This window comes from Lycium barbarum, chromosome 11 (assembly GCF_019175385.1).
Source record: "Lycium barbarum isolate Lr01 chromosome 11, ASM1917538v2, whole genome shotgun sequence".
Lineage (NCBI taxonomy): Eukaryota > Viridiplantae > Streptophyta > Magnoliopsida > Solanales > Solanaceae > Lycium > Lycium barbarum.
Window position 1 is genome coordinate 38,128,000 of NC_083347.1, and position 20,665 is coordinate 38,148,664.

A 20,665-nucleotide genomic window follows, 5' to 3' on the forward strand; every position below is an offset into this window, starting at 1 on the left:
GCTTATTACTAATACCCAAGTTACTCCTTAAAAATACAAAAAAGCCATTATATGAGGAAACTATCATTTAGTTAACCCACGTATTATATTTCACAGTATAGTTTTGAATATTAGAGTTGAAAAGTTACGCTAAATAAGCTTAAACTTCAATAGTCTAAATACTTTCTCCTTAGTCTAGTCATCCAATATTAATCATCCATTTGCGCTGGATTATATGCTAGCCAGTATTCAAAAGGAAAAAGAAATCTGGCGCTCATAAGCATACTCCTTCAATCTTAATTTTCACTCTTCGCTAAAAAAATTAATTGACCAATATTCATGATCAATTCGGACACTGTATACATTAAGTATTCAGTTTTCTAAAGTAACACTTTATTTTATTTTGGCTTTAGTTTGGTTTGAAGAAGTTTTAGGAAACGTTTGGACTTTTCGTGGTAATATCCTTGTGTTTCAACTACTTTTCCTGAAATGTTTAAAGTTTTGGATTATAAAAGGAGAATATTGTGCTTGAATTGCAAAAGATAATTCTTTTTATTAGAAGTTTCCCAAAATCGAGGTTTGACTAGATCTTGAAAGTGAAATGTGTTTGTTGAACTTTTTCCAAATTAAAACCCAGTTCCTTGGCCAGCATAATCTAGATACTAAAATTGCTAGAGATATTGCTATTTGGCAGTTACTTTTCTCATATCAAAATGCAAAGGAATATTAAAATTCATGAATAAGTAGTATTAAAGATGTGAAAAATCACTTAATATGGCTACAATAACAACATACGCTGTGTAATCTCACAGTGAGTCTGCAAAGAGTATGTTGTACATAGATCTTATCGCTACTTTGTGGAGTAAAGATGTTGTTTCCGATAGACCATCGGCTCAAAACAAGTGTAATCAAAGTATGATAGAAAGAAAAATATCGACAACGAAATAGCAAGATAAACAGAACAAATGAAGGAATAGGTAATAGAAAAGTAGAAGAAGAACAAGATACTAGGCCAATACTAACTAGTAACAGTAACTCTTGACTATCTAATACCCTGCTATCTTTATTCACGACCTGCAAATCTTCTCATGTCCTCGACTCAACTAAATAAAATGTGACAACCTAATCTTTTCTACCCGAACTCAATTTTATTTTCTTTACTTGACAACATACTGATCAAATTTCTTGAACTGTGCAAGAGGAATCATGAAGAGAGATCTTCAGTTTTGAATTACAGAAAACCAAGGATTTGCTACTTAGGAGTACTATATAATTGTCCTAAATGGAGACTCCTCTGTTCAACATTTCCTTGTACCTTAAAATAGAATCAACTCTTTGCATCTTCAACTGCTCTCTAAACTTGCTAATAAAATCATCCGCTTTCCTATCAACTGCTTCATCCTCCTTTCTCTCCCTCACCGTCGCCGGCCGCCTACGGACTTCCACCTCCTCCTTCTCCTTCTCCTTCTCCTTCTCCTTCTCCTTCTCCTCCGCCGCCAGTTGCATCAGCTCCTTCTTTATGGTACTAGTTTCCAGGCATGTGGCAGATTTGCTTCTTGATACGTGACATTGCAAATCTTCTTCTTCTTCATGAGTAGTTTCAGTTTCAATGACGTCGTTGTGAGGTTGTTGTTCATCTTGATCAAGAGAGGGAAATGGGCTGGGCTTTTCGGCTGACCGGGAAGAGAAAGAGAAGTTCATGGAGCTGACACGTTGAAGTAAAGATGGACTATGGTTGTAGTTGTCCGTGAAATAAGTAGGAGTAGTATTAGTAGTTAAAGGGGAACTAAATGGATCAGGGAAAGACAAGTTAACAGACCTAACACGCTGTAATAAAGATGGAGTTCGAGGTAAGTTATTAGTACTATGTTCTTCGCCTTCTTCTTGTTGTTTTTTGTCATTATTTTTGAAGGTAGAAGTAATGAGAATAGTACCAATCATGAGGTTCAAGACGCAGAAGAGAACAGTGGGGGTCAACCAGCTGGATAGAGATTCAATCATGATAGAGTTTTTGTGTTGGCTATAAGTATAGGAAGATGAGAGAGTTAGGGTTACAAGTTGCACGGGGAGAGAGTTTGTATTTATAGGGTGAAGGGGTGGTAAATGGGCAGGAGGAAGATGGTTAAATTTATCCACGCGCATGTGACTAAAATTTATGTGGTACGGATAATTGCAAATGTTACTTTCAGGGTGTGTTTGGTAGGATTTTTAATTTTTTCTTGTTAGTCAAAATATTTTGAAGAATATTTTCTTTAGGAAAGTAAATTTCTAAAAATGAGTAAAATGACTTTTCTAATAGAATTAGAAAAAACAAGTTTTATAAGTGACTTTCCAAGTTCCTTGTCTCCTACAAACCACCAAATATTGCTCCGGCCCACCCTTATAATATTTGATATACATTATTATAAAAATTTTGGGATAATAATTTTTTCTTACTTACCAAACACTAAAAAATAAGTAAAAAAAAACCACGTATTTTCCGAGGAAATATTTTTTAGGAAAAAAAATTCTTTCATACCAAACACACCCTCAATGTTACATTTTACGGAAAAGGGTCAAATATACCCCTCTACTTTAGTTTAATAGTTAAATATACTCTCCGTTAATCAAAGTAGATAAATATACCCCTTTCGTTAGTCAAAGTAGATGAATATACCCCTTCCGTTAAGAAAGTACACAAATATACTCCTCAGTCGACAAAATCCCCAATTCCACCATTAATTACCCGATTTAACTTAAAAAAACCCATGCCCGACCCGTCCCGACCTGCAAATTAATTTCTTTCCACCCAAATATACCCACCAACACTACAACCAACCCAACACAACCACCACCACCACCACCACTTCCACCACCACAACCAGTAAATTCTTCATAACCATCCTTAACCACAACCCCAATTATTTTGTGCCTAAAACTTCAAGAGATTGTTGATTTTTAGTTTTTAATTTTAGATTGGAGGATCGTTGTTTAGAAAGGAGGATTGTGGCAAGGATTTTCTAGCCTTTTTGAGCCTAAAGCTTTCATTTTTATTGATTTTAATGTTGCTAGCTACCTGGATATGTGATACAGTGATACTTGAAGAAATTTATCTCAGTTTGCTCCAAGCCAAAGCTCTCTGTTAGATACCTAAGTATTTTATAAAGTGTGAAATATTATAATAATCATGTTTGACTGATGACTGTTGACACCCAATTTTGTCCCGCCTCTCCTCCGAAATACCTATTATATATATATATATATATATATATATATATATATATTATTACAATTATTAGCTTCTTATTAATATCGGTATTTCATTATTCTATTACAGTTGATAGCTGTTATTATTATTATTATTATTATTATTATTATTATTATTATTATTATTATTATTATTATTATTATTATTATTATTATTGTTGTTGTTGTTGTTGTTGTTGTTGTTGTTGTTGTTGTTATTTTGTTACCAATATTATTATAATTCACATTTTATCATTTCAGCATTTTTGCCAGCTTACGCACACACATCGCATTTATCTTCGCATAATTAAATAATAGTGTTTATTTACTGTGGACTTTCGAAATATTATTGCACGGCTATTACGACCTCGTATAATTTTATTTTTACCTGAGCACTAATAATTACATATTTTATATTTTAGCACACTTAGTATATAGTTAATTAAAATGGGTCTTTTGTTTAAATTTAGAAGCCAAACTATTTCTTTCTCTCAGTCCATATTTTTAATTCATCTGGCCCCAAGTCAAAGCCTAATCAACAACATTATTTTCGGACTAGCCCATTATCACTTAAAATAAAATCTAGCGCATTCATTTTAATACCCAGTCCAAACGAAAATTGACCCAGCCCACAAAATTACCCGACCCGACTCGACCCGTTTTTTCAGTTAACAAAGGAAACCCTTCTCTCCTTTTTCTCTCTCCCCTCCCCCGCTCCTCTCTTTCATCGTCATCGTCATCTCCTCTCCACCACACCCTGTCCCCCCACGCTCCTCTGTCACTTCCACTTCCTCTGTCACCTCCACTTCCTCTATCCCCGCTCCTCTCAAGAGAAAAAACCTAATCCACCCTATAAATACAAGTTTTCCAGTGCCAAAAAGGGAGGGTTTTCGGATTCGGAGAAATCGCAGAAATTCCCCCCATAGACAATATTAGTTCTTTAGTAGTATTGTTTGATATCGAGTCGAAATCCACACCATTTTTTGTTCTGTTTTTGCCCTTGTCATCTGTTTGGATTCGAGGGTATACAAATTCGGGATTCGCAGCGTTTCGAAGTAGATTTGTGGTGTTCAAGTGGATATCGAAACCTTCGCCTCGCCTCGCCTCGCTTCGCTGCACCCGAAGAAGGTAATATTCCTCGTCTTAGTCTATATTTCCCTAGTTTTGTTGCGTTAGTGTTGTGGTTCTGTTTCTGCTTGATTTGGTTTAGTTCTGTTGTATTAAGTGTTGTAGCCCTTGTTTCTGCTTAATTAAAATCAATAAGATTATGTGACTAGTGTTAAGAGTTTTTTTTTGTCGCTTTAAAGCTTTAGTTGTTAGAAGGACTAAAGTTATCCTTATACCCTTTCAATGTAGATTTTGAGTAATGATATGGCATATATTTTCAAATAGTTAGCTTTTAGTTTAGTTATGGAAGTAAAAGGCCGGTCTTCGTTTTCTTCTTTCATGTGATCACAAATTTATGTGTTCAAAGGCGATTTCGTGAATCTGTTAGGATCTCTAGCTGTTAAGATGGTATAGTTCGAAGAGATGAATTTGTTGATTAAAGTTCGTTATTAGTTTAGCATGATTTAGTGCAGATAATTAGTTTTCTTTTGAGTTTCAACATGTCTGCAAATATTAGAATTTGGTTATCCCTTCCCTCTATTTTAGTATTTGAATTAATGAATTAGATTTATTTAAGGGAAACGCCTACAATGGCCTTTTGTTTTCTGTGAGGTCAGGAGTATTATTATCTCTTTGTAATTAGATTAAGCTATCTGTGTCGTTTATATGAATCGAATATCAGTTTATCAAATTACCTTCTTAAGTTTGCCTCTGTTTCTTTTAAAATATTTTTGTTTTGGAGCAAACTGATCTTTTCAGAATTCTTGGGCGAATACAGTTAAATAATAGTCATTTTTAAATAAGAATTGATAAGGAGAGTCTAGATATTGTCATTAGCATTAAGGATTCGAATGTTATTACAACGAAATGATAGATTTTGGCTTCAACTAAGCTAAGTATTTGTCGAGGTAAAATGACCAAGTTCTGGAAATCATATGTGGTTATTATTTTGATATTGAGAATAATGGGAATAAACTCTCTTTGCATTCAATTAGCAGGTCCTAACTTGTACATGTTTGCTTAAAAATGGGTAGTGTATTTATATGATTTCACCTCTGTATATTTGACAAACTAGTTTGGGCAACGCTATAAGCTCGAGAGGTTGTTTTGAAACTTGCTTAAACACTTTGAAATTTTCCTTAAACTCTTTTTCTTAAGAATACATTCTTCTCTCCAATGCTTTATGCAATCAGTTAATCAGTTCTGTTTCCAGTCTTTCCCCTTTTTAAGATAAATTTGTTTACTTTCCTCAAGATGCCTTTCTTTTAAAAGACATTTTGAGTTCTCTTCAAAACTTAACATTAGGAATGAATTTTCAGTTTGCTATACTATTCTATTTAAGAAAGAAATGATGATCTAGTATGTATATCGGGATGATATTCGTTGAATGTTGTGTTCCCTTTTGGGGTGTCTTTTGTATGTCTTGAAATAATATCTTAAGTTGGCAACAAGTTGAAATTTGGCACTGATATGTCACCATCGATAGAGCACGATTAAATAATTCGCCTAAGTCTAAATATACGTTTGGTTGAAGTTCTAACTTATCTAAGTTTTAAAGAGTTGCTTAACCCAACTGCCCTCTGTATGGTTTCCTCATGTTTGATTGTTATATTCAAGTTTCCTTGTTCCTCTGTTAATTAAGTTCGGTATGATTAATGTGGACGTTTGGTGTCACTGTTTTCCCCTACTTAGAATTCCCTATGACTAGGCAGTGTTTAAGCTCCTCATTTCGGATATTGTCGTTAGATGTATGACCATTAGTTGGTTGGTTTAATTTGTACCAGCAGATTTGGAAATAAATTTCAGTTCTGTAGGCATACCACGTTTCATGAATCTGTTAATTTTTACATGCTTAACCTCATTTGTTGATTATATACTAATCCGTTTCCTTTCATTTTTATGCATGACCTTCGCATACGAGTCCGAGGGACTCGTCATCCGCATTCAGTGTTGGGCCAAGGCCCAACGAAAATATTATTCCTCTGTCCTGTCCAGCCCTGTCTGCAGCAGCAATATAAAGAAAAATTCACTGGGCCTAAGCCCAATCACGTGAACAGTTCCAGCAGTTGGGCCTTAAAATGGCCGGATCCATTTCATCTTTTTCTTTCTCTCTTCCTTATTTTATTGTTGTGTATTTTTATTTGCTTTGAATGACTAACCTTATCTTATTTTATTTTCTTAACCTAGATGAATCCTAATGAATTAGTAGGTTTAGCTCTAGTATAATGGGTAGTAAATTTAAGAGAGATATTAACATTAGTTCCATAAGTTTCATTTCCTTTTATGTTAAAATTATTTATAGTATTTATTATTTGGAATAATTGATTTGCAAAATGGCATGACTATATATTTTAAGTAAAAGGGAATCATATTCTTTTCCTAAACATTTCAAAACGTCACTAATACGCAAGTATAAACTCAAGTATATTTTATAAATAACTCTTCAAGTTTGAATCAATCACGCATATTTTTAGCTAAGCATAGTTAATAAGAATTAATAAAAACGAAAAAGAAAAACTCACTTCCTCTTGAATCCTATTTATAAGCTTAGATTTTTCTACATTGCTATAATCAAATAATATAATTTATTCTAAATTCAAAATTGCCAAATCTCTTCTCAACAGCTATTATTTATGGGCAAATTATCATATTTTATACAAATCTTATGTTAAACAACATTTTATTTAAAAGTTTAGCCACATTTATAAGTCTTCTTTGAATGACATTTTTTATCTTAACAATGCTTGTAAGTTTTATTTCATGCAAGTTATCACATTTCCTATAAATCTTATTAAATAGTATCTTTCATTTAAGGCTTTATCAATATTTTCAAGTCTCATTTAATATTTAGAATCTTCTTTTACGCAAATTATTATGTTTTCTACAAGTATTATTTTAAACAACACTATTATACTTTCGTCTAAAACCTTAACAACATTCATAAGTTGTGTTTTCAAAATGGCATTTAAAGTCTCTTTTATACAAATTATTGTATTTTCTGTAAATCTTATTTTAACTAACATTATTTTCTTTTAAAGCTTTAGCAATATTTTTTAAGTCATTTTCTAAAATTTAAGCATTGTATTTAGCCTTAATTAATTAACCTAAGTTTGGCCGGATAACCGTAGTTAACGGATTCTAAAGGATGCCTAACCCCTTCCCTTTAGGATAATATAGAGCCCTTACATGGAATCACATTGGTTAAGCAGACTATTAACGGAGGTTTAGTTTTAACTTTACCTTAGTTAACATCTAGGTGTCCTAATTCACCGTTAAATTAATTAGGTGACGACTCCTTAAAACAAACAAAGTAGGAATCACCAAAATGTTGTACTCCTAATTATAACCCGGTTAAAATGGGGTATGACAATGACAATCATTCTTTCTCTGGTATTTTGCATATGATATTCAATACTGTATTAAGGATTTAATGTATTTACTGAGATCGAATGATCTTTTTTGTTTTGTTCAGTGATGTTCGAGGACATGGTTAAGGATGGTTATGAAGAATTTACTGGTTGTGGTGGTGGTGGTGGGTATATTTGGGTGGAAAGAATTTAATTTGCGTATCGGGGGGGGGGGGGGGGGGGGGGGGTTTAAGTTAAATCGAATAATTAATAGTGGAATTGGGAATTTTGTCAACTGAGGGGTATATTTGTGTACTTTCTTAACGGAAGGGGTATATTTATCTACTTTGACTAACGGAAAGACTATATTTATCTACTTTGACTAACGAAGGGTATATTTAACTATTAAACTAACGTAGAGGGGTATATTTGACCCTTTTCCCTACATTTTATTCCAACTTATAAACTGATGTTCTTCTTATATAGGATTAGTACTGTATTTCATAATTTTTAAAAAGTTGGATGCGAAATATCATTTGTAGTATAATTTCCGAGTTTACATTTGCTTATATTTCCTCTTCATTTTTTTTTAAATTTTAAAATAGAGTAGTATTATATTATACTTCAAGCTGGTGACATAGAAATGCTGTGATTTTAGTTAATTAGATACCCGCACCCCCCTAGATGATGACACATATGTTTAGGCCCCATTTGGACATGGTTTGTAATCATGTTTGGACATGCAATTTGGATATTTTAAGTTGTATTTTCTCTTATAGACATAAAAACCTCACAAATTGTGAAAACTATCAAAACATTCTCAATTCTTATACAATCTTACCAAATGAGCAAGTCATAGTTCATAAAAAAATTAGTACACTACTAGAAGACCTTTCTAAAAAATACAACATCAATAATCAAATTTTTGTTCAATAAAAATGAAAATTTAACATGAATAGTAATGTAACTACTCTTTAATATAATCCTTCCACATAAATTAAAGTTTGGTAGACAAAAATAAATGTTGGTGGAAGTTAATGAGATTGGTAAATGATTGATGGAGGTAATTGTTAAAAATATCTACTAACTTATGAGTCTTTCTTTTACAAAATATAAACTTATGAGTTAAATTTTATATTTAAAAAAGTTGAAGCCATGATTTCAAATCCCAAATTATGCTTTTTTGAATGATTTAGACATGATTTGGGGTTTGAAACCATGAGTGAAAACGCATGTCCAAACGCTGATTTGGGGTCATGGTTTTAAACCATGATTTGGAAACGCGTAGTCAAACGCCTACTTAGTTACTACCCTAGATATGACAGACAGTATAATCATTTTCTTAAAACTGGTACAGTTCAGTTTCTTCTTTAGTTTTTTGGTTTTTTTCCTTTCCGGTTTTACCTTCATCTTTGTAATGGAAGTTATCTGAAGGACTTTAATTTACAGCCCTTGTGACACCCAGTAAAAAGTGAGATATAGTTTTTCGAAACTCCAACACATTGCTAGTACAAACTGATAGCTATGGTAACAATTCCTCCATATAACAAGGGAATATAATTATTTGATATGCATCAAAGTTAAAGTACATCAATATTCTGAATTCTCCATGAATAAGAAAAATATAATACCATTAAGATTATTGTACTGGGAATAAAACTATCAAATGACTTTATATACCCTTACTTACAATGATGATTCAAATTCATGGTCAAAAAGTTGTTGTTTTTTTTATTAAAAAAAAAAAATCGCAAACACAAAAATGATACTCCCTCCGTCTCATATTACTTGTCCACTTTCCCCTTTGCACGCACTTATACATAAATGTGTATTTTTACTACATTACTCTTATCTCTCTCCAATTAATTGCACTTTATCGATATTGGTTACTTAATAAAACAATTAATGTTAAGGTCAAAGTAGAAAAAACTTAGGACCCGTTTGACCATAAGAATTATTCACTTTTTTAGTTAATTCTTTCACTTTTTTAGTTAATTCTATCTTGATTTTGTAAATGGACTAGTATTTTGGAATGAATATTTATAGTAACATGGATAACTAATATGGGACGGAGGGAGCAACGTACTAGAGTCTGCACATTTCATAGTTTAGTACGTATAGCCAAATGCTGCATTGTTCTAACTTTGATAATGTTATCTTTTATATACACTTTTAGTATTTATTCATGATTTTGGTGTAAAGAATAAATATTTACCCATCAAACTTATCACAATTACAGTCTCCTTTTCATATAGTTATTCATGTTAAAATTTTATACTGCCAGTATTCTAAGGATTTTTCTGTTAAAACAACACATAAAAGAAAGTACTTGGTAACCATTGGGGTTTTGCTTCAGTGATGAGAATATTAGCTTAATCATAGAAGAAGTGAGGACCAGATAACCTTCCAAAATAACTTGTGACATTTTTATAGATATATATTGTTTAATGATTAATTAATGATATGGACGGTTATGCCCAAGTGATAATTTAAAGTTTTAAACTCTAAAATGAAACTGGCAGGGGCCTCGGATTCTCTTGATTATGTTATTAAAAAACTTCTTCAATTATCAATAGTATAAGAATGCGTGACTTGGGAGTCTCATTCGACTAGTAAACCAAACCAACACATAAATATTACTCATGCTTTTCAAGCCCCAATTTTATAGTTTTATTAAACTATATATGAAGGATGTCGATATCATGCCTGCTATAATTTAGAGGCGGATGTAGTATATACTAATATCTTGTGCACAGAATATTGATTTGTACTTGAATAATTACCAGACTTTCAACAAATATGAAATTCAAATTTATAATTTCGATTGTGTAATGAATTCAGTAGTAAAAATCTAACTATTAAACTAATTAAATTTAAATTTTGAATTCGCATAGATGATAATTATTTGTGCAATTGCCATGTATAGAGATCTGTGTGTCTGAGAAACATGAAGGAAGATGCACAGTATGAGAAGTGATATGTTGTAGAGAGAAGTGATATGTTGTAGTCTTTGTTTATTATTTTTGACACCATATGTTAGTCTTTGTCATTCTTTAATTAATAATGATTTGTGTGTTCACACGGTTAGATTCAAAAGCATTTTTTGTGTTCAACTTTGGTTTAATGTAATATATTATGTTTACTTTTGTAATGCACCTCTTTTCATTTGCCTCGTGACTTAAACCCATTTGAATCTCAAAAATAGAGTGATCTCATCTAACTACTATGACTATTTGACTTCAAATGGGATTAGAATAAGCTCTAGAGGGGTCGTTTAGATTATAATACATGTTAGCTGATGATAGCAACAATTTGCATGGTGAATAATAAAGCTTAAAATAGTTATACTAGTATGCAACAAAAGATTATAACAAAAACAATTATCAGTCTATTTCTAAGGCTCATGTAGAGGTATAAGTCCAATGAACGTGGTAATACACCATTGACAAGTGTGAAAGGCCAAATCTTGTGCCTATCAATTAAGTAGCTATTCTCTTGACTCCTCCCAAAGGTTCTATGCTATTTCCATCAACCAACTCTTCTCTTCAAATTTGTAGCAAAAAGAAGAAGAAAAAAATCTGTTCTTCAATTTTGTTTTTCCTTTCATGCAGGCTATAAAGGTTTATCAATGGCAAAGCTGCTAATTTACTAACGTGATTTACATTAAAACACTAAAAGGAGAAAAAATAGGAGCACCAGCTCAACGGTCATTACTTTCTACATTTTAAAACAAAAAATTATACGGTGAATCGGTGATGTTCGGCCTAAAGAATATATATTTTTTATATTTATCACCACACATCTTGGCTCTTTAATCGACGTTTGCATATTAATTATAGTCATTTGTACTTAATATTATATTTTTACTTTGTGGCTACATTGTGAAATTTGGGACAAAAGTTATGGATTTAAAAGAGATACTACATAATTACCTCTTTGAACATGTACCTTATCTTCAAAAAGACACTCTAATTTTGCCAGAGTCCTATTACCCCTAAACAACTTTAAACTGATATTATTATCTCCTTTTTTGACCACCTAGCATAAAAAGTGGATATACTCTCTTAATGAGCGTGAGCAACCCAAAAAAAATGATTACAAATTTACTTTTACAAGATTTTATTTATAATTAAAATGTATTTTCCTATTTTTCTTGTTATTTTAAACTTTTCCTTTTTTCTTTTTTCTTTTCTTTCTTCTTTCTTCTTTATAAACCTGTTGTCATTTCCCATAGCCCTAAATTGTTTTCATCTCATTACTAACATAAAAATCCACTCTTTATTTGGTTATAGTCCGCCATTTGTTTTCCTTTTATTTTAATTTTTTTATACTCACGATTTTCAGATGTAATTCTTGTATAGATAATTAGGATCGTTTGTTTTAGTAAATAGTTAATCACAAGTCCCTGTGGGTTAGTTACTCTATTTTATCACTTTTTTGCTTGTACGACGCATATATTTGCATGTGCATTTAGGAGAAACAAATTTTTGACATTGTTATTGGGGACTTAAAAAGTTAAAATGTTTTTCTATATTAAACTTTTACTTTTATCAATTCAGGTTTTTCTTTTCCTTTTTTGTTTAGTTTAGTATTTTGTTACTTATCTGAACATTCCATCTCTGAAGGGAAAATGGTGGAATGGTAAGTATTCCCATTTTTGTGATCCTTGTCCATATTGTCAGGGTCGAATTCATGTATTAAAAATGGGTCACGTGAATACATGGTCACCCGACTAAACTCGGTATATTATGTATATAATCCTTAAAATATATCTAATATTAACTTAAGGAACATGTGGTCAAACTAAACTAAATGGAGCACTAGTTAAGTGCTACCTTTAATCCCTTAAGGTTGTGCGATCGAACCCAACTAAATGCACTTTTGCGTCTTTTTTTTTTTTTTTTTTTTTTTAATTTCTAAGGTGAACTCATCTTCTTGAAATCTTGGATTCGCCTCTGCATATTATAGAGGACCTCACCTGTGGCGACATTGTCAATATATTTTTAGGGCGAGTTGTATGCACCATCTCAATCTTGTAATATTTGCGACGATCATTGAAATTTTTTGTAACGACCTGTTAGGTCGTTTTGAAGATTTTGTTCCTTTCTGCCCAAACGACCTTTCCCTTAGCTTTATTTTAGAGTATTGACTTACAGGGATGGGTGGCGCGGTTCTCGAGGCAATTGAGCGGGTTTTGGATTGGTTTTAGTGAATTTATAAGTATCTAAGTTAAAGAAAGGAAGATGTTTGACCAAAGTTGTAATGACTTGTTCGGCCGTTATGATGTTTTCGACAACTCTTACCGGTATTGGTTTCCTCCCGACTTTTATTGAGCATAGCGAACTTGTGAAAAGCATATGATGAGTCGTTCGACGCGTTTGGTAATTCTAGCTACAAGTTCAGTCTGATGTTCTTATACACACGAGTTACTTGATGTATTTCGTACATCCTTCCGAGATTCCACATGATCGAGTAAGTTCGTAATGTGTCATCGGAATAATGTATTTTACCGGTTCAAGTCCGGAAGGACTCATAGATGTCGCAGAATGTCAAAATTGGAAGACTAGACCTTCCATGGGTCCTGTAGTGTCACGACCCAACCGGAGGGCCATGATTGGCACCCGGAGCTAACCCACGGGCACCTCTCATCATACCCTCATAATCATATCTAGGTGAGCCACATGGCTAACTCGTAATTTCTATGCATCAATAATACAAATTCCATCGGACTAAGACACTTTTATATCAACATCATTAACTATGCCCATATATATACACACACAAGCTGACAAGGCTATCAAAATAATATACAAAACATGAGCCAACAAGGCTGAGAGACATCGAGCTATACATAACTGTCTACGAGCCTCTACAAAGAGTATGTGACACCATAAAAATGGGAAAGGGCCCCGCCATGCCCATATAAATACACAAAAGAGTAGTACCAATGGTTGTAGCTCCGAATCAAATAGAGCTTCTCTAGGCAATCTCTTATGAAACAGCCTAAGGGTCGAGTCTGTCTCCCTGTCCACCTGCGGGCATGAACGCAGCGTCCATAAATCAAAGGACGTCACTACGAACAATGTACTGAATATGTAAGGCATAAGTAGTAACATGATAAAAACATGAAGGATAACATAAGATAGAAGAGCCATTTATACCTCTTGAGACGTTCACCATACTTACTTACCCTTTCTCTAAAGAAGACCTTCCATACATATAAATATACATATACATATAGTAATACTGTACCCGACCATGTAGGTTCGGTGTCATCCGTACCCGGCCATAACAAGGCTCGGTGTTATCCGTACTCAACTGATCAATGGTGTGCGCCCAATAGATATCATACCCGGCATATAGGCTCGGTGTCACAACATAGATTCATATATATATATATATATATATATATATATATATATATATATATATTTGAATACACAAGTAAAAGCAACATCATCATCCTCATCACTATACCTTTCCCTAAAAGACCAGCTATCGTAGGACGAGATCAATAGTATCATAAGAGTATCAAGAACTATAAGCTTTTTCTAGGAATGGAGTCATCATGGAAGACATTATGAATTTCATGTATAGGTGCACAACAATGGAATCATGCCTTAAGAAAGAAAGGTTGGCCATACATACCTTTATGTCTTCTTAACTACTTAACGTTCTCCTCCAAACCCCGAGAAATCTACATTTAGGAGGATTCATACCAAGGTTAGGTCTCAAGGACACTCTTAAGTTTAAACTAGTATAATTCGTGAGCTAGCGAAAAATGGGCAGTATTTCCCCTATTTCATCTACTTCTACCAAATTCCCCAAGCAATTCCCAATCAACAATGACATTATCAACAATACCATAATTAAGAGACTTCATTCAAGTTATGCTACATTCAATCCCCAAAACCCTTTTTCATAATCAACCCATAACAATAACTACAACACAACACCATTTGTGCTTGTTTACAACACTTCCTCATCATCATTATTACCACCCATAACAAGATTATACTCATAACATGCCAAAATTATAACTCAAGTTAATTTATAGCTTAAAATATCCTCAAACTCATACTTGAACTCTCCTTTCATTTTTCCTCCTTCAACCAAGTTGTATAACAATCAAACAACCTTAACTATATGCAATAAATGTAAAAACTTACTTTAATCACACAAGAACAAGCCTTGGATCAAGTTACTCCACTAGAGTGAAACCTCCAACTTCAATACCAAGGGAAATCTTGAGTTTCACAAACCCTAATAAGCTTCTTAGCACTTGAATCACTTGATCCTATTGGGTTGGGTATGGATTAGTGTATAAACTTGGGGAGAGGGTTTTTGAGAGATCTAGGTCTGAAATGGGGAAATAATGAGCCCAAATGAGGAAAAATGAAATATATAAAGCTTCACTTAAAATCCCGTCGACAATTTTGACGGACCGTCAAGTGTTCTGCGGTCCGTCAAATAGACAGTCAAATAGCCCAACCAAACAGGCCTCTCTGTGACCGTTTCACTGTGGTGGGTCCACCATTTGACGGGCCGTCATACACCCTACGGTCCGTCAAATGGACCGTCAAAATGCCCTTTCCGATAAGTTGCTCCCTTTGATTCGTTTGACTTCCAATCCTTACGGAACCTTCTTGGTACTTGTATTAAACTTCATTAACCACCTAAGGGGCCCTATAGCTACTCCTCAAGGCATTACTAAACAAGGTATAACCCAATCGATGCGAAATCTTCCCAAAACATGACTTAAATTCCACTTCCTTCGATGAACTTGCTTTCACCGATTCATATGACTCCAAAACCTTAAGGTACGCACTTAAAGTTATCAAATACTCTCCCTAAACTTATAAGAACTTCATGTCCACTTTACGCTTGGGTTAGTCTACTCATAACACAAACAACTCAAAATTTCCAAAATGTAACATTTTTCCCCCCTTAGGAACATTCGTCCTCGAATGTCAGACTCTTAGGGATCCTACAAAAATGTCCCCAGAGTTTCGCCTATAATATTCCACTACCATCCTATCACAACAACCTAAAATATATATCGACTCACAGGGCTGCAACAACAACAACAATAATGGCCACACACGACCAAGAAATTATCGAAAGAAAGCATTACATACCTGAGGACAATGGCGCCTCCGTTTGAGTCTCCTCTAGGATGGAAATAAATGTGGATACCTGAACTTCATATCTTCCTCAGCTTCCCAAGTCATTTCCTCTCTATTATTGTTTTTCCATAGAACTTTAACTGAGGCCACATCTTTGGTTCTGAGTCTCCGAATTTGTCTATCTAGAATAGAAATGAGAACTTCTTCGTAGGAAAATTGCTCGGTGACATGGACATCATCTACAGGTACAATTCTGGAAGGATCTCCAATGCACTTGCGAAGCATCGATATATGGAAAACCGGATGGACTGACTCCAAATTCGAAGGTAGATCTAACTCATAATCCACCTGGCTTACCTTGCGTACAATCTTATAAGACCCAATGTACCGAGGACTAAGCTTTCCCTTCTTACCAAACCTCATGACGCCCTTCATCGGTGACACCTTCAGGAATACCCCGTCCTTCACTTGGAACTCTAAGTCTCATCGACGATTATCTGTGTAAGATTTTTGACGACTTTGAGCTGTTAATAATCGATACTAGATAAGCTTGACCTTTTCTATGGCTTCCTGGATCAAGTCTGGTCCTATTAGTTTAGTTTCTCCCACTTCGAACCACCCAATTAGTGATCTACACTTGCGCCCATATAAAGCCTCATACGGGGCCATTTGGATGCTAGAATGATAACTATTGTTATAAGCAAACTCAATAAGCGGTAAGTGATCATCCCAACTACCTCAAATATCCAACACACACGCCCGTAACATATCCTCAAGAGTCTGGACGGTACGCTCAGCTTGTCCATCAGTCTGTGGATGAAATGTTGTACTAAGGCTCACCTGAGTCCCCAAACCTTCTTGGAAAGACTTCCAGAAATTAGTTGTAAACTATGTCCCTCTATCGGAAATAATAGATACTGGAACACCATGGAGTCGTACTATTTATTTGACATAAAGCTTTGCATAATCTTCAGCTGCGTATGTAGTTCTGACTGGTAGGAAATGAGCTGACTTTATAAGTCTATCGATAATTACCCATATAGAATCATACTTACGCTGAGAACGAGGTAAGTCTGCGATGAAATCCATATTAATCACTTCCCATTTCCAAGTCGGAATTTCCATAGCTTGCAACAATCCGTCGGGCTGCTGATGCTCAATCTTCACCAGCTGGCAGTTAGGACATTGAACCACGAATTCCGCTATGTCTTTCTTCATTCCACTTCACCAATATATGGATTTAATATCATGGTACATTTTCGTTGCTCCGGGATGAACAGAATAATGGGAACAATAAGCTTCTTCCAAAATCTGACGAAATAATCCTGCAACATCGGGAACACACAACTTGCCTCGACATCGGAGAACTCCATCTGCAGAAATCTCAAAGGATGACTTTTCCTTCTGAGGAAGTGTATTTTTTGTAATGAACTAGTATGGGATCCTCATATTGTCGCTCTTTCACCTCAACTACTAGTGACGAGACAGCTGAATTCTGAATGGTAACTCCAATATTGCTCGGGTCCATTTCCCGAACCCCTAGGCTAGCTAACTGTTAGAGCTCACGAGCTAACTCTCTTTTCTCTGGCTGAACATCACATAAGCTATCCATAGATCTATGGCTAAGAGCATCAGCTACGACATTCGCCTTCCCTGGGTGATATAGAATGCTAACATCGTAGTCTTTCAACTGCTCCAACCATCGCCTTTGCCGTAAATTCAACTCTTTATGCTTGAAAATATACTGAATGCTCTTGTGATCAGTATAAATATCAACATGAACACCATACAAATAATTCCTCTACATTTTCAATGCATGGAATACTGCAGCTAACTCAAGATCATGGGTTGGATAATTTTTCTCATGTTTCTGCAACTGCCTTGAAGCATAAGCAATCGCCTTACCACGCTACATCAGCACACATCCTAACCCAATGCGCGAAGCATCACAATAGACAACATAACCTTCCGATCCTTCTAGAAGTGTTAGAATGGGGGCCGAAGTCAATCTATTTTTCAACTCTTGAAAACTGCATTCACAAGCATCCGTCCATTGAAATTTAGCTGCTTTGAGTCAGCTTTGCTAGTGGTGCAGAGATGGAAGAAAAACCTTCTACAAATCTTCGATAATAACCAGCCAAACCAAGAAAACTGCGAACTTCTGTAGGTGTTGTAGGTCTCGACCAAGTCTTTACAACTTTGATCTTCTGGGTATCTACCCGAATACCGTCCGCTGAAATAATATGCCCCAGAAAGGTCACCGAATTCAACCAAAACTCACACTTTAAAATTTTTGCAAATAGCTCCTGAGCCTGAAGAACTCTAAGGACGGTACGTAAATGATCTGCATGTTATGCCTCGGACCGAGAATATACCAGGATATCGTCGATGAACACAATCACAAACAAGTCTAGGAAAGGCCTGAACACATTGTTCATCAAATCCATAAATACTGCCGGTGCATTAGTTAGTCTAAACGACATTACATGAAACTCGAAATGACCATATCTAGTTCTGAAGGCCGTCTTAGGAATATATTTCTCACTAACTCTCACCTGGTGATACCCGGATCTTAAGGGTATCTTTGAGAACCATTTGGCACCCTGCAATTGATCAAATAGATCATCAATCCTTGGAAGTGGATATTTATTCTTGATCGTCACCTTATTCAGTTGTCTGTAATCAATACACATTCGCAACGAGCCATCTTTCTTCCTTAAAAACAACACAGGTGCTCCCCACGGCGATGAACTAGGCCTAATAAATCTTTTCTCAAGCAAGTCCTTTAATTGTTCCTTCAACTCTGCAGGAGCCATCTTATAAAGAGGAATAGATATGGGCTTAGTATCTGGTAGCACATCAATAGAAAAATCAATCTCTCGCTCTGGGGAAGGCTTAGAAGCTCATCCGAGAATACATCCAAAAACTCATTCACTACAGGGACAGACTGAAGAGTCAGCGATTTGGCTTCTATATCTTGAACCTGTACTAAATGATAAATACAACCTTTAGCAATCATCTTTCTTTCCTTGAGATAGTAAATAAAGCTACCTCTCGGAAACGTTGTATTTCCCTTCAATTCCAAAAATGGTTCTCTCGAAAACTGGAAGCGAACCATTTTTGTTTTATAATCAACATTGGCATAGTAAGAAGCCAACTAATCCATACCCATAATAACATCAAAATCCACCATTTTCAACTCATGTAGATCATCCATAGCATGATGATCACAAATCACAACTACACAATTTCTATATACCCGGCTAGCTATCACCGGATCACTAATGGGTGTAGATACTTCGAAAGGTTTAATTGACTCAAGTTTTACCCCAAACCGACCAGCAATATAAGGAGTAACATATGAAAATGTAGAGCCTGAATCAATCAATGCATATACATCATGAGAAAATACCGATAATATATATGTGACAACATCAGGGGAGGACTCAAGATCATGTTGCCCAGCCAGTGCATAGATGCGGTGCTGAGCACCACTCGAACTGGGCGCTCCCCCGACTAACTGGTGTCTATGAGCCTTGCCCTGGAGGGCGTATAGATGATGAAGGCCCAGCTGCTGACCCTGTGGGCTGAGCCGTACCTCTACTACCTCTTGAGGAACAGTCACGAATCATATGGCTTGGCTGATCACAGGCATAGCAAACATCTGAACCTAATCGGCACTGACCCCATTATAGCTTCCCGCACTGAGTACATCGTGGTAGGGGTGGTCTTTCCTTGTCCGAGTCACCCCTGTATTAAGAACCCGAAGCTTTGAAACTCTGACCCGATCCGGAGTGAATAGGTCTATCAAATCTCTGGCCTAGAAATCGTGGAGGCGCACTAGTCGTAGAATAGCCTGAGTGCCTAGAATACTGCTGCCTTTTCCCTTCTCTGAATTCACTATCCTAACCCGAAGATCTAGCCCTCTTACTATACCCCCTATCATGCTCACACTCACTTCTTTGCTATTATTGTCGTTCTTCCAAATTTTAGGCATGGACCTGAATGCGAGAAATATCCATACTATCCTAAAGTGAGGCAGTCAACCACTTATCCATCAAATGTGGCTCTAAGACACTCACAAACTAATGAACACGGTCTCCCATATCCGCTACCATGGCCGGAGCATACTAGCCAAAGAACTGAAGCGGAGGCCATACTCTAGGGCACTCATATTTTCTTGTCTAAGATTCAGGAACCTGTCAGGTCTAGCCCGTCGAACCTCTGGCGACAAATAGTGTCGGAGAAAAGTATCTACAAACTATTGCCATACCGGTGGAGGTGCATTGACTCCTCTAGAAGACATCCAAACTGTATACCAATGAACCGCAACATCCCTCAATCTATAGGAGGCCAAGTCTACCGACTCGACATCCGAAGCATGCATTAACCACAGTGTTCTCAACATTCCATCAATAAAGCTTTGAGGGTCCCCATCCGATTATAACCCAAAGAATTCTGGAGGGTTCAAACTAATAAAATCACGGGCTCTGGCGCTAACAGCTCTATCACCATGACCCGTACCTTGCCGTTGAGCCTGAGCGACGACTAATTGAGTCAACAAATGGATGGCCTTTTTCATCTCTTGGCCTAAGGCATCCGGTGGAGGAACTGGGAGTGTCGGAGCTGGGGCTGAGGCTCCCTCATACTCCTCTGAAACAGGCAGTGACTTAGAGGACCGAGATGGAACCTCATTCTGGGACTCATCCTCCTCTATATCTTTCGGCGGTACCCGTTCGGTTCTCCTACCTGCCACTGTCTTGCCCTTTTGGGATGCTGTAGCTTTTATTTTTACAGGCATCACAGAAAACATAACACACAGTTAAGAAAAAGCGAAATTCTTATATCATAGCTCTACCGTATGATCTATGAAGGAAAAAA

General features: G+C 35.6%; 1 protein-coding gene across 1 annotated transcript; it reads right to left on the reverse strand.

Annotated features, from left to right (window-relative positions):
• Positions 1–932: 932 nt before the first annotated feature.
• Positions 933–2,047, reverse strand: LOC132618941 (pathogen-associated molecular patterns-induced protein A70-like). The gene has a single exon (XM_060333925.1). The coding sequence runs from the start codon at positions 1,978–1,980 to the stop codon at positions 1,258–1,260; it is 723 nt and encodes a 240-aa protein (XP_060189908.1). The 5' UTR covers positions 1,981–2,047; the 3' UTR covers positions 933–1,257.
• Between the last annotated feature and the right edge of the window lie 18,618 nt (positions 2,048–20,665).

Excerpts from the sequence above, each read along its gene's own strand:
- LOC132618941 (XM_060333925.1), bottom strand. The coding sequence starts at position 1,980 with ATGATTGAATCTCTATCCAGCTGGTTGACCCCCACTGTTCTCTTCTGC.